The 13,841-nt window shown below is 37.8% G+C and overlaps 1 protein-coding gene across 4 annotated transcripts in view; it reads left to right on the plus strand.

Moving 5' to 3' along the window:
* Positions 1 to 9,660: 9,660 nt before the first annotated feature.
* The window catches only part of VSIG1 (V-set and immunoglobulin domain containing 1), a 34,772-nt gene continuing 30,591 nt past the window's right edge, over positions 9,661 to 13,841 (plus strand). For 3 of the 4 annotated variants that reach the window (XM_001092052.5, XM_028842173.2, XM_028842174.2), the window contains exon 1: positions 9,683 to 9,913. In XM_001092052.5, the coding sequence (XP_001092052.2) occupies positions 9,865 to 9,913 (49 nt within the window). In that variant the 5' untranslated portion in view covers positions 9,683 to 9,864. Of the gene's footprint in view, positions 9,914 to 13,841 lie in introns of all 4 variants that reach the window. The other variant, XM_015127970.3, reaches the window with a different exon arrangement.

A 13,841-nucleotide genomic window follows, 5' to 3' on the forward strand; every position in this document is an offset into this window, starting at 1 on the left:
TCAATTTTAGCAATAAGGTGGCTACTGGGAACTGAAGCCATGACCAACAACAGCCATACTTGTGAGGAGGACGACCAGCAGCCATTACCCAACTGGGAACTGGTAAAACAAGATAAAAATAGCTGCTCACTGTAGACATATGCAATAAAGAACAGGGAGGCGGAGCCAGTAGGTATCATCCATTGAAGAGAACACTACCTAACTGCATGTGTGAAATAGGACATGGGCTACATAATGGGAATATCTGAGGTGAGTTAAGAGGGATGAGAATATGAGTCCTGAGTCTACCTGTTATCTATGAGATTTCTGCAAATTGTTTAATTTCTCTGTGCTTCAACTGTCTCACCTAAAAAATGGGGTTGAAACTACCTACTTCATAAGGCTGTTGAGATGATTAAACAAGGTAATGCATATAAAGCACTTAGCACAATACCTGGCTCAAAATAAGCACATGCGCATATGTGCATGTAAAATCACTAAAACCCTGTCCCTATCCTCCTTAGAAGCTTTCAATCTTAGAGCCACGAAGAGGGCCAGTACATGAACAGCTTGGACTACACTTCACCTGATTTTTCAGAGATGGAGGTTTCACTGTGTTGCCCATGGTAACCTCAAACCTGGGCTTAAGTGATCCTTCTGCCCCAGCTTCCCAAGTAGCTGGGACTACAGGCACATGCCACTGTGCCCAGCTTACTCTAAGTGCTGTGTGAGAGGTATTAAATTATGCTGTAAGTGTGAGATCACATCCTGTAGGAATCAGTAGACAATCCATGGAAGAGTGAACAATTATGGTGAGGCTCACAGGATGAGTAGAATTTTTTTTTTAAATTTATTTATTATTATTATACTTTAAGTTGTAGGGTACATGTGCATAACGTGCAGGTTTGTTACATATGTATACTTGTGCCATGTTGCTGTGCTGCACCCATCAACTCGTCATTTACATCAGGTATAACTCCCAGTGCAATCCCTCCCCCCTCCCCCCTCCCCATGATAGGCCCCGGTGTGTGATGTTCCCCTTCCTGAGTCCGAGTGATCTCATTGTTCAGTTCCCACCTATGAGTGAGAACATGCGGTGTTTGGTTTTCTGTTCTTGTGATAGTTTGCTAAGAATGATGGATTCCAGCTGCATCCAAGTCCCTACAAAGGACTCAAACTCATCCTTTTTTATGGCTGCATAGTATTCCATGGTGTATATGTGCCACATTTTCTTAATCCAGTCTGTCACTGATGGACATTTGGGTTGATTCCAAGTCTTTGCTATTGTGAATAGTGCCGCAATAAACATAGGATGAGTAGAATTTTTGACAATTAGACTTGGGGTGAGTAATCTAGGAGAAGGGAATGGAATCGCCTATGTGAAGGCACAAGGATGGAAAAGTGAGGATACGTTCAGGTAACAGAGTGTATTCAGTTTTGTCTGGAGACCATTTGTAAGACTTCTGCCAGCTCTGACTTTTTTGTTGTTGTTGTTGTTGTTGTTACAAATAGCAGAAGATAGATGGGAAAAGCAGGTTGGGTACCAGTTAAATGCTAGATTAAAATGTTTATGTCTAAGGAAAAGGATGATGGGGAATCATGGAAGATTCTTTAGTATAAGGATGATATGATTGGACTTTAGGAAAACTTATAATCTGGTAGGATTATAAAGGATGAATGAAAGGGAGGAAGTTTGGAGGCAAGGAGATGGACCAGGAGGCTACTGCAACTGTCTAAATGAGAGATAACAGGGGCTGAACTATACAATGTGGCACATGAGATGGAAAGGAGATGATGGACTGAAGAGAAGTTTCAGATCTATCATCAGTAGGAATTGATACTGGTGGAATGGTGGGTGGATAAAAGTAGGAGTCAAAGAATACTGCAGTGAAGAGTTATTATAATGAGGGCACCAGCAACAGTGGTTGGAAAGTTGCACAGGTTTGCCAGTTTGGAGAGAGAGAGTGTTGTATGAGGTGGAATTTGAAGTGCCAGGGGGACCTTTAAGAGGAGATGCATGGCAGGCAGTTGGAAAAAGTAATGAAGCCTCAATGGTGCTGTTATTGCCCAAGGGGTTTTTGAAACACCTTCTTTAGAACCATTTCAACATAAATGAATTAAAATCTTTAGACTCTAAGCACTGACTAGATTTCACCTTTCCATATGTAATTCAGATTTTTAAAAAATTATGCAAAACCGCAAAATATGTATAAGAAAGTTCAATCAATAAATTCTGATTTTCCTTTGATGCTTACTTTGATGATCAAAAAAATATATATGAAAAAGCTTTAGCCTCAGATTTTCCCCATCTACCCTGTTTCTGTTTCTCTCTCATGCTGATGCCATAAGAATGACATTGGACTGCCTTTCGAAAACCCCAGACTGCCTTCTAAGTCAGCTCCCAAGCCCCGCAAAGACAGTAGCCTCTTTATGATTACACCTCATTTCTTGACCATGAAGCAGCATTACTGCACTTGATTACCACCTTATTAATTAGAATTTGCCTCAAGTGACCTAGCTGTTTCCAAAGAGCAAATCTTCATCAAAGGGTAATGATTTGCCACTATTTCAGACTTTAGGACATTTAAAAAACATTTCACCTTATCCCACACAATACACACACACACAAAAATCCAAATGGATTAAATCCAAATTCATAAATTCACCAATTTAACAAATAGTTATTCAGTACCTACTGTGTGTAAAGCACAGTTCTATGCCCTCGGGATAAATAGTGAACAAAACAGACTGAAATCCCTACTCTCTTGAAACTTACATTCTAGCTGGGTAGTGAAGCAAACAATAAGTCAATTGTGTATTATGTGAGAAAGTAATGAGTGCTATCAAAAAAGGAAAAAGCAGGTGGATTGGGAGGGCTGGAGTGGGGACAGTTAAAATTTGAAATTGTGTAACCTTGCTGAAAACTGATAAGTGGGCAAAGATCTGGAGAAGATGAGGGAGTCATTTCTGCTGATACCCAGGGGGAAAGTGTCACGGGCAGAGTCAACTGCTAATATAAATGCCTTTTTTCATCTTTCTTTTTTTATTTTACTTTAAGTTCCATTATACATATGCAAAACGTGCAGGTTTGTTACATATGTGTACATGTGCCATGGTGGTTTGCGGCACCTATCAACCAGTCATCTAGGTTTTAAGCCCCGCATGCATTAGCTATTTGTCCTAATGCTCTCCTTCCCCTTGACCCCCCACCCCGCGACAGGCCCTGGTGTGTGTGTTCCCCTCCCTGTGTCCATGTGTTCTCATTGTTCAGCTCCTACTTATGAATGAGAACATGTGGTGTTTGGTTTTCTGTTCCTGTGTTAGTTTGCTGAGAATGATGGCTTCCAGCTTCATCCATGTCCCTGCAAAGGACATGATCTCATTGTGGAAGACAGTGTGGCAATTCCTCAAGGTTCTAGAACCAGAAATACCATTTGACCCAGCAATCCCAATACTGGGTGCATACCCAAAGGATTATAAATCATTCTACTATAAAGACACATGCACACATATGTTTATTACAGCACCATTTACAATAGCAAAGACTTGGAACCAACCCAAATGTCCATCAACGATAGGCTGGATAAAGAAAATGTGGCACATATACACCATGGAATACTATGCAGCCATAAATGCCTTTTTAAAAGTGGGCACGTGCCAGGCTAGTTGAGGATTCAACAAGGAGAGCAGTATGGCTAGAGCAGAGTGAGGGGGGGACGTATGCTAAGAGATGAGGTCAGAGAGGTGGTGGTGTGGATAAGATAGATAGATCATTTTAGCGTCTTCTAAGCTATTTTATTTTTTTTACATTTTAGTAATATGTTTTACTTAACCCAATATATCCCAAATATTATTATTTCTATAATCAGCATAAGAATTAATGATATTTTTCCATTTTAAGTCTTTGAAATCTAATGTGCTTGCTACACTTACAGCACATTTCAAGCGTTCAAAAGTCACTTGAGGCTTGTGGCTGCCACATTGGACAGCGCAACTGTAAGAGAAATACAAAGGGCACTGGAATTGACTTTAGCAAATTTAGGGGCTTATAATTGCCCCCCATCAACCACTTAGAATGTGTTAACTAAGGTACTTCACACATGGGCTATAAATTTCTAGGTAATTTTTTGTTTGTTCATTTGTATTTTTTTTTTTGAGACAAGAGTCTTGCTCCCCAGTCACCCAGGCTGGAGTGCAGTGGCCTGATCTGGGCTCACTGCAACCTCCAGTTTCCGGGTTCAAGCGATTCTCCTGTCTCAGCCTCCCGAGTAGCTGAGATTACAGGTGTGCACCACCACACGCCCAGCTAAATTTTTTTTTTTTTTTTTTTTTTTTTTTGTAGAGACAGAGTTTCATCACGTTGGCCAGGCTGTTCTCAAACTCCTGACCTCAAATGATCCACCCGCCTAAGCCTCCCAAAGTGCTGGGATTACAGACGCGAGCCACCGCACCCAACCTGTAGCTATTTTAAATGCTTTGGTTTCTACCAAATTGGAAGAATCTGAGCAAAAGTGAGACGTGATTAAAAGAATCTGAGCAAAGGTGAGACATATTAAAAGGATCCTTTTGCCGGCTGTGATAAGAATAGACTGTGAGAAGGACAAAGGTGGAAGCAGGGAGACCAGTTAGGAGGCTATTGCCACAATCCAGGTAATGGGCACTGGTGGTTCAGATGAAGAGGAGGGCAGCGAAGGTGGGGGAAGTGCTCGGAGTCTAGATAGGCTTGAAACACAGAGCGCAAAGAATTTGCTGATGAATTAGATGTTTTATATGAGAAAAGGAGAAGACTCGAGGATGATAGCAAGGTTTTGTCCTGAGCAACTGGAAGAATAGAATTGCATAACTGAGATTGCAAGAGATAAAATTAATGGAAGCATTAACAGAATATATAATATCATATATTATATAATAATAATATAGAATAACATTTCCGTAATCTTGGATTGGGGAAGGCTTGCCTAAGGAAGGCATGAAACTCAGAGGCTGCAAAGAAAACAATTGATAGATTAAAACATAATGAAAATTTCTTTATGGTGAAAAACATAAAATTAAAAAGGAAAGTGATAGATCAGAAGAAAATATTTATAACATAGATACCAAACCCAGGGTAAGATTCATAATATATAAATGGTACTTCTATAATATCAGAAGACAGATAACCCAGTGGAAAAATGGACTAAGGTTGTAAACAAGCAATTCACAGGGAAAGGAATACCAGTTAGGCCAGTAAACCTCTACAAAGATGCCCAACCACATTACAGAAATACAAATTAAAGCAACAATGCAATACCAATTTTCACCCATGATACTAGTAAAAATAAAAGGCTGAGGACCACAGAGGAGGTTTACAGAATAAATAAATAAATAAAAGACTGATAATTTTCATTGCCGACAAGGCTGTGGAGAAGAAGGCACTCTCATACACTCTTAATGGAGGTATGGTTTGTAAAGAATTTCTGGCAGACAATTATGCAGTCTACCAAAAATGTAAACTACATACCCTTTGATCAAGCAATTCCATTTCTAGGGACCTAATCTACAATAATAATCACACAAGTGGGCAGATCTAGACAAAAGGATGTTCATTGCACCATTGTCAATAATATTGAAAAACTGGAAACCATCTAAGAATTTACCAATAAGAGGATGATTAAATAAATTGAGGTACATTCATATCATGAAATACCATGCAGCCTTAACATGGACAAGGTTGATCTATAGATACAGTTGGACATAGTGACAGAAAGAGAGAATAAAAATACTTTTTTGAAGGGAGAAAAGCAAATTATAGAACAAAACGTATAGTATTATCTTTATGTTTTAAAAAGCTCGTGTGTGTATGTGTGTGTGTGTGTGCTTGTGCATGTGTACATGCATAGAAAAAGGTCTGAGAAAAATGCTAAACTCCTGTTCCTTGTGAACCTGGGAAAAGGATTACATGTGTGAGTGAATGAATGGGACTTTTTTTCCTCTGTATCCTTGTTTGTCCTTTGAAAACCATTTACTATCAAAATGTATTACTTTTGTAATTTTTAAGTTAAAAAGTAGGGATAAATCAGATATCACATATTTCTGAAAGTTCCCAAGGAAGAATACTGGGGGCAGTAGCATATTTGTTACATTACAATCACACTGTGCCATTGTGTGGTGTGATAGGAACAGCTTCTAATGCGTGCTATGGTGACCTCGGCAAAGGCACAGCATTTTTTTAGCCTCGGTTTTCTTATATAGAAAATGTAGGTAATACCTGACTTATTTGTTGTATTGGAAAGCTGCAAAGATAAAATGGAAAATTAGTTTAAAAATTACAAAGCTCTGTAAAACTACAAAGGATATTTAACATTTCGTGTCCTAGTTAATGACCCACTTTTTAAAGCAATAGTTAACATCAAAATTCAGGTCCAAGCAGAGAGTTTAAATTCTCTTTTAGAATTTGTTATAACAGAATTCTTCCTGTCCTGGTTAGGTCTTACATAGCAGTAGTATAGGTATTTTACTTAAATATTCCAGAGTGTTTTGTGTTTGCACGAGAGATTTTGGTGCAGATGGATTTGGGCAACATCCTTAAATCATACCCTCCACTGCACTCATCTTAGGGCCAACCAACTCGGGCATACTGAATTAATTAGCAAGCTCTTACTTAGCACCTACTTTGTGCCTAGTAATCCCCTGTGGGTAGGTGACCAGACACCCAGGTTTGTCTGGCACTGTCACTGTTTATGCTGTCTTTCCCAGGTAATTGCTAATAGTGCCCCTTTCACTTTCAAAAGTGTCCTAGTTTTAATGATCAATGGTCACTCTACTATAATCACCTATGGGGCACGGAAGGAAACACAGGAAGCCTCTGGCTTACAAACGCCAGACTTAAAATTTCGCTCCCCATTCCAGCTCCTCACCACTGGAAATGCGGGTATTAGTTCCAGGGTGGGAGGCATTGTGAAAACTGTGGGTCTTTTAGAGACTTGGTGGACTTAGAAATCGAAGCAGAACCAAGCCTGAGAAGAGGTGGTATGGATCGCCAGAGGCCCACCCTACAAGTTGTCCTCCTTTGCAAAATCTTCTCCCTCAGACAATTTCTCTTTATTGCATTGCCTAATCCTCCTGGTCAGAGATTTATTTGAGGAAAATAAGCAATTTTTTTTTTTTTTTTTTTTTTTTTGAGACGGAGTCTGGCTCTGTCGCCCAGGTTGGAGTGCAGTGGCGTGACCTCGGCTCACTGCAAGCTCCGCCTCCCGGGTTCACGCCATTCTCCTGCCTCAGCCTCCGAGTAGCTGGGACTACAGGCGCCCGTCATCACGCCCGGCTAATTTTTTGTATTTTTAGTAGAGACAGGGTTTCACTGTGTTAGCCAGGATGGTCTCGATCTCCTGACCTCATGATCCATCTGCCTTGGCCTCCCAAAGTGCTGGGATTACAGGCGTGAGCCACCGCGTCCGGCCAGCATTGTATTTTTTTTTTTTTTTTTTTTTTTTTTTTTTTGAGACGGAGTCTTGCTCTGTCACCCAGGCTGGAGTGCAGTGGCCGGATCTCAGCTCACTGCAAGCTCCGCCTCCCGGGTTTACGCCATTCTCCTGCCTCAGCCTCCCGAGTAGCTGGGACTACAGGCGCCCGCCACCTCGCCCGCATTGTATTTTTAATAGCACAAACAGGTTGGGGAATGTTCAATGAAACTAATTTTTTTTCCCCCTTCCTAACATGGAGCTGCTGTCTGCTTATACAGGGGAAAGGTAGGGTTTCTGGGAGGAATAGGGATGAAAAGGAAAAAGTAATTTTGGAGCATGAGATATTCTGGGGAATGAGACTCTCCCTTAGGGCAAACTAGGGACCCAAGAGCCAGGGGGCCATGAAGGTGGGAGGCAGAAGAGAAGGCGGATGTCAGAGACACGCAATAGTTATTTGGGGGAAAATTGTTGATTTGTGCACAACTCATATCTTGGGAAATGAAAGGAATGTTCTTTCTCTGTCACCTGCTGTTCCTCTTCACCCTCCACTGCCTTATATGGCCCAGTACGCAGAATACAAACCAGTGCTAGATTACATGCTACATGCCTGACAGTGAGACATTGCTTCTGCAGGAGTTCTTGCTTCCAGTCAACGAGTTTACCACTACATCTTGGGACACACTCATTTTAAAGTTGGGAACTGCCTGTATAAGACATGGTTACTGCCCTGGAGGGATTCACAGCGACTAGATTTAAGGGAGACCAGTTAATAAATAGGAAACTACTGGAGAATAATCAATGGTCAGCTGTAGGATATTGGTTTTAAGTAAAATGCAAGTTTATGCTAGGGTGGTATGTCGGTTCATTGAAATTCTCACATAGGACAGTATGACTGATCTATGCTAAGAATATACTTGGATAGTAAGAGGAGGAAGAAGAAAATTCTAAATAGTGATGGAAATCACCTGGAGCCAATGTTTGGCATCAGACATGAGCATGGACAGGATAGGCTGCTGCAAGGATGAATCAGGCCTGATGGAAGCATAATGGCTTTCTAAGAAGCAGTGGGAGATTGGCATGGCTAAAGTAAGATGGGATCAAATATTTCCTGTAAATTAAAGTTCATGAAACATATCACTTGAAATTTGCACTCATTTCATGTGACTGAACACTTTGAGGCAGAAAATCTTGACATACTTTTTCAGGGGCATGAGTTAATGTGGCTAAAGTTCAGATGAGGTGAGGATCAGATCTTGGAAGAACGGGAATCCATATTAAGGACTTTGGATTTGATGAAATAGTGCATTTATGGTGTTATTGGAAATACTTCATTAGGGCTGGAGCATTGGCTTGTGGCTGGCACACAAGATGAAGGTGGAAGAAGTCAGGGATACCACTTAGGAAGCTGCTATGATAGGCCAGGAGTGAGGAGCTGAGTACCTGGACTGAGATGGAAGCAGCAGGTTGGAGAAAGAACACATCTGAAAGTCTCTGTGGAGATGGAAATGATAGGACTTAGAGATCACATAGGAAGAGCCACAGAAAGTCCGTAGGTTTCTCTGGGTAACTTAATCATAATAGGAACACTACTAGAAGTTCATGTTCCCATGAAAGTTCCTTACCTGTGGAGCCTCCCATGCCCTCCTGGTGAACCTCCATTTCTAAGGAAACCCTATAGCATCTATTGAGTAATTTAATTCTGCAAAAATTCAGACGTCTCCAATGGAAGTCTTTAAGCACGTATTCACTAACTTGATTTTGCAAAATTATGTTAGCAAATATGTGCTATAAGGTTTCCAACCCGACAGACATAAGCATGTAAATCATTCTACTGCTAGTTTTGGTGGAGGGTAGTGACAACTGTCAGTGTTTCAAAAAAGAGTAACATGTCCAGAGTTTGTTCGCGCAGAAATGAATGCTTTTTAGCTTCATCACCCCTGTGCCTTTCCCATGAACCCCATCTCCCCAGGAAACGATATAGCACCAATTTAATAACTTAATTTGTAAAAGGAGGTTAGTGAATCAATTCTGTAAGACTCGTGGAAATATTTGAAATTAATTAGCCTTGTCAACTTTTATTTGCATAGGCTGTCTTTAAACCATATCCCCCAGTCCAAGTACAACTTTTTAGCAAGACTGATTTTAAACAATGAGACTTAGAGAATCTGTGTACAAGGAGCTTGAATAATTTAAATGCGTGGGTTTATTATTAACACAGTAGCAAATATATCAAGGAAACACGCCCCATGAAAAGTGTTTCAAAGAAACACAAATCTGTTCTGAGAAAGGTCTATACGCAATAAGTAAGCCCAAAGAGGCATGTTTGCTTGGTGATGCCCAGCAGATAAGCCTGGCAAACCTCGGTGTGATCGAAGAAGCCAATTTGAGACTCAGCCTAGTCCAGGCAAGCTACTGGCACCTGCTGCTCTCAACTAACCACACAATGGTGTTCGCATTTTGGAAGGTCTTTCTGATCCTAAGCTGCCTTGCAGGTAAGGAAATGATCTCCGAACCACCAAAGATAATTGGAAACAGAGTTTCCTTTTAAACAAAAATTCCATATTTTTACATAGAATTTTCCCCTCCTGTACTTCAAATGAATTGTGATTAGTATGCTGAATTACATAATTTTCAGAACTTTTGCTTAGCAAACATATGCCATGCTGATATATTAGGGGCGTAAGCCTGTAATATTATTGTTTTATGGAGCTTCTGAATGAAAATTTTCTCAGAAAAAAAAATATAGTGTATTACTTCACTTAGGTTGAAAGGTGAACAAATGAATTTACTCAGAAACCAAAGTTTGTGCTAGGGATAATTTTGTCTCTGTTTTACTTTAGTGTTTCCTTTAAGCTCAGTGATTGACTTGCCTTGCTCCAGCAGGCAGAGCCTGGGTTGAAGGGCCTGCCCTGGCTTACACGTGGGAAGAACAGAACTTTACTGAGTGCTTTACTGTCTAATATTTCTTAGGGAGTTGTGGTTTTCCAATCCTAAGACTATATTTTGCAAAATATGTGAGTGATTTATGGTGCACAATATGGGTGATTTTAGGGATCTGAACAGAAGAAAATCAATTTTGAAATCAAGATACTGATGTTAGTTAGATCCAGGAGAGATCATTAATTCCGAAAATCCCTTGGCTAGTTTTTTCAAATATCAGATACATTTTGCATCTGTTCTTATAAGTTAGGTCCATAGTAAATACAATAATATTGTTTATCCAAAAACAGGATTTTTAAGCCATTAGTGATATTAGGCAGTTGTTAGAATGAGGTTTACTAGGCATATTTAATGACATAAGAAAATGCCCAGGATAAAATATTAAGTGAAAACGCAGGATACACACATATGCCTAAAATAAATTACTAGAAGGTTGTATACTGAAGTGCCATGGTGGTTGCCTCTGGGTGATGGAATTATAGATAATTTTAATTTTGTTTCCCAGCTTTTCATACTTCCTAGGTTTTCTACGAAGAACATTATGCTACTTTTATAATTAGAAAAAAAGTGTTACTTTTCAAAATGATCTCATGTTTAGAAATAGTTCCTTAAATGTTCATTACTAAATGTTTAAGCATAGATGTTTTATGGACTTAAATATCACCAGAAGGCAACACTCTATTTGTTCAGTGACCTAACTAGGCCCTAGAGCTGGAAACACATGTTCCTATTTTCCCTTCTCCCTAGGCATATTAATTTAAATTTAACTTTAGATATGAAAGTTTTTGTCTCTTCTTAAAGGGTTTCCAGTCATTAGCCAGTTGGGTCGACCCCTGGGCCTTCTGCATCAGCCCTCTGAGATCATACCTGTTTCCCTATGTGAGGCCTTGCCCTGGCCCCTACTAGACACATGGTTTGGAACGGTTGTAAGAACAGTTTTTTTTTTTTAACCGTACCTAACATACATGTAATTTTTACTGATTATAAATGTAATGCATCGTCATTGCAGAAAGGTTGCAAAATATGGAAATTTAAAATAAAATAAAAATCGTCTGCAATTTTACTACTCAGATTTGGGTGAAATATCATTCTTTTATTTGCAGGTGTATATATTACATTTTAAAAATTGGGTTTATTCCTTGTATACTTTTTTATTGTTTAAAACATTGTTTAGCATGACGTCAGGAATTTTATTTGATTGTGACTTTTAGAACAAGGCCCAATCAGAGTGACCAATAAATACTTAAGAGTGTTCTGCCTAAGTTACTATATAACTGATTTTGTTGACATATAGTGTACACTATATATCTATACATATATTATCTAGTTGGCCCAAAGCGAAATATGGCAGTGTCAGTACAGCAAATTGTGGTATGCTCTATTGTCGTTTGCTGTGCTTTCATATGTATTGAAGTTAGAGAAAGGATCACTTTAGTAATCTACTTCTGTCATTAGCAGTGTTCATCAGTTGTTCTGGACAACTGATAATGTTTCCATCAATGTGCAATTTGATGCTCTTCCTGGACTTGTTTTGGAGAGAATGTCACTTTTTGGTGTTAAGCATGGTGCCTAACACATAGTGGATACATAGTAAATGTTTTTTTGAAAGAATGAATTACTTTCCCAAATTCCAAACATCCAGACACGATTTTCACATACATATTTAAAATCGATTTTGGTATGACTAAACAGGTCAGATTTTGCTTAAATCAAAATATTTTCAATGACTTCTTGGGAATTCTTAGGTTAAATTCTAATTCAGGAAAATGAGTTTTAATCAAACTTTTCTTCTCCAAAAAATTTATGCATATCATTTTAGACACTTGAAATATGTATTAGTCACCTCTTAGAAAGATATGTTAATGTGGGTTTCATTTTCTGGAGGTATATGCTATGCATTTTAAAGGAGTAATGTATTTGAACTTTGAGTTTGCAGTCAAATCCAAAAAAGTGGGTGATCATTTGATTATATTATTTCCTAACTCAAAATGAAGCAATTATGCATGAAGTTGCTGGAAATTAAATCACTTCAAATGCATCAGATTAAATATGGCTATTTGGGGGATATTTTGCTGTGGTATATTAGGAGAATAATAATCCTTCTGTAAACAAAATGCTTGCCACATTGTAGGCATTAAATAAATGAATGAACAATCACTACCAAAATGCAAGACATTCTCTCTCTCTATATATCTCTCTCTCTCTATTATTATATATTATATATAATTATATATCTTATATAATAATTATATATAAGATATAATATATAATATATAATATGATATATTATAAATGTATATAATGTATATATGATATATTATAAATGTATTGTTTTTGTTTTATTATATATAATATATAATAGATATAACATGACATATAATATATATTATATGATATATATTTTATATAACATAACATATATTATATATTATATATGACATATAACATATATAATATATAACATATACTATATATACCATATATTATATATGATATATCTACTATACAATAAAAACAAAAACAATAAAATACTATATATAATTATATATTATATATAAATATAAATTATATATTATATAAATTATATATTATATAAATATAAATTATATTATTATATATATAATATAATTATATATTATATATAATATAATAATATAATTATATATAATATATAATATAATATAATTTTATATATAATATATAATATATATAATTATATACTATGTATATTTTTTATATATATATATTCTTTTGAGACGAAGTTAAGCTCTTGTTGCCCAGGCTGGAGTGCAATGGTGTGATCTCGGCGCACTACAACCTCCACCTTCTGGGTTCAAGCGATTCTCCTGCCTCAGCCTCTTGAGTAGCTGGAATTACAGGCTTGCACCACCATCTCCGGCTAATTTTGTATTTTTAGTAGAGACAGGGTTTCTCCACGTTGGTCAGAATGTTCTCAAACTCCCGACCTCAGGTGATCCACCGCCTTGGCCTCCCAAAGTGTTGGGATTACAGGCATGAGCCACCAGGCCCAGCCTAAAAATATTTTTTAAATGTTGATTAAGTGTGTACATCTTGGATTATTTTTCTTCAGTAATAAGCACTGGCTTTTAAAAGAGATTACACATATTTCAACCACATATACATTTTTGTTTTATTTTTAAATTTGGTCATGTCAGAGAGGGACATTGCGTTTGTGGGTTTTGTTGAAATCAGATACTAATCTTTACTTTGCTGTTTATTCATAGTCCTGTTGATATAGTGATTTTTCTGACTTATTCAATTTTTAAATAATTTCTCAACTTAGACTGACTTAATCCAAAGGAAGGGAAATTCTTTCCCTGACACTCAGAGAATCACCTCCACTTTAGGACTAAATTTGCACTGTCCATTGTCTACATGTGGCTATCGAAATTTAAATCACTTCAGATTAATGAAAATTATAAAGTCAGTTCCTCAGTTTCACTAGTCACATTTCAGGTG

This window comes from Macaca mulatta, chromosome X (genome assembly GCF_049350105.2).
Source record: "Macaca mulatta isolate MMU2019108-1 chromosome X, T2T-MMU8v2.0, whole genome shotgun sequence".
Classification (NCBI taxonomy): Eukaryota; Metazoa; Chordata; class Mammalia; order Primates; family Cercopithecidae; genus Macaca; species Macaca mulatta.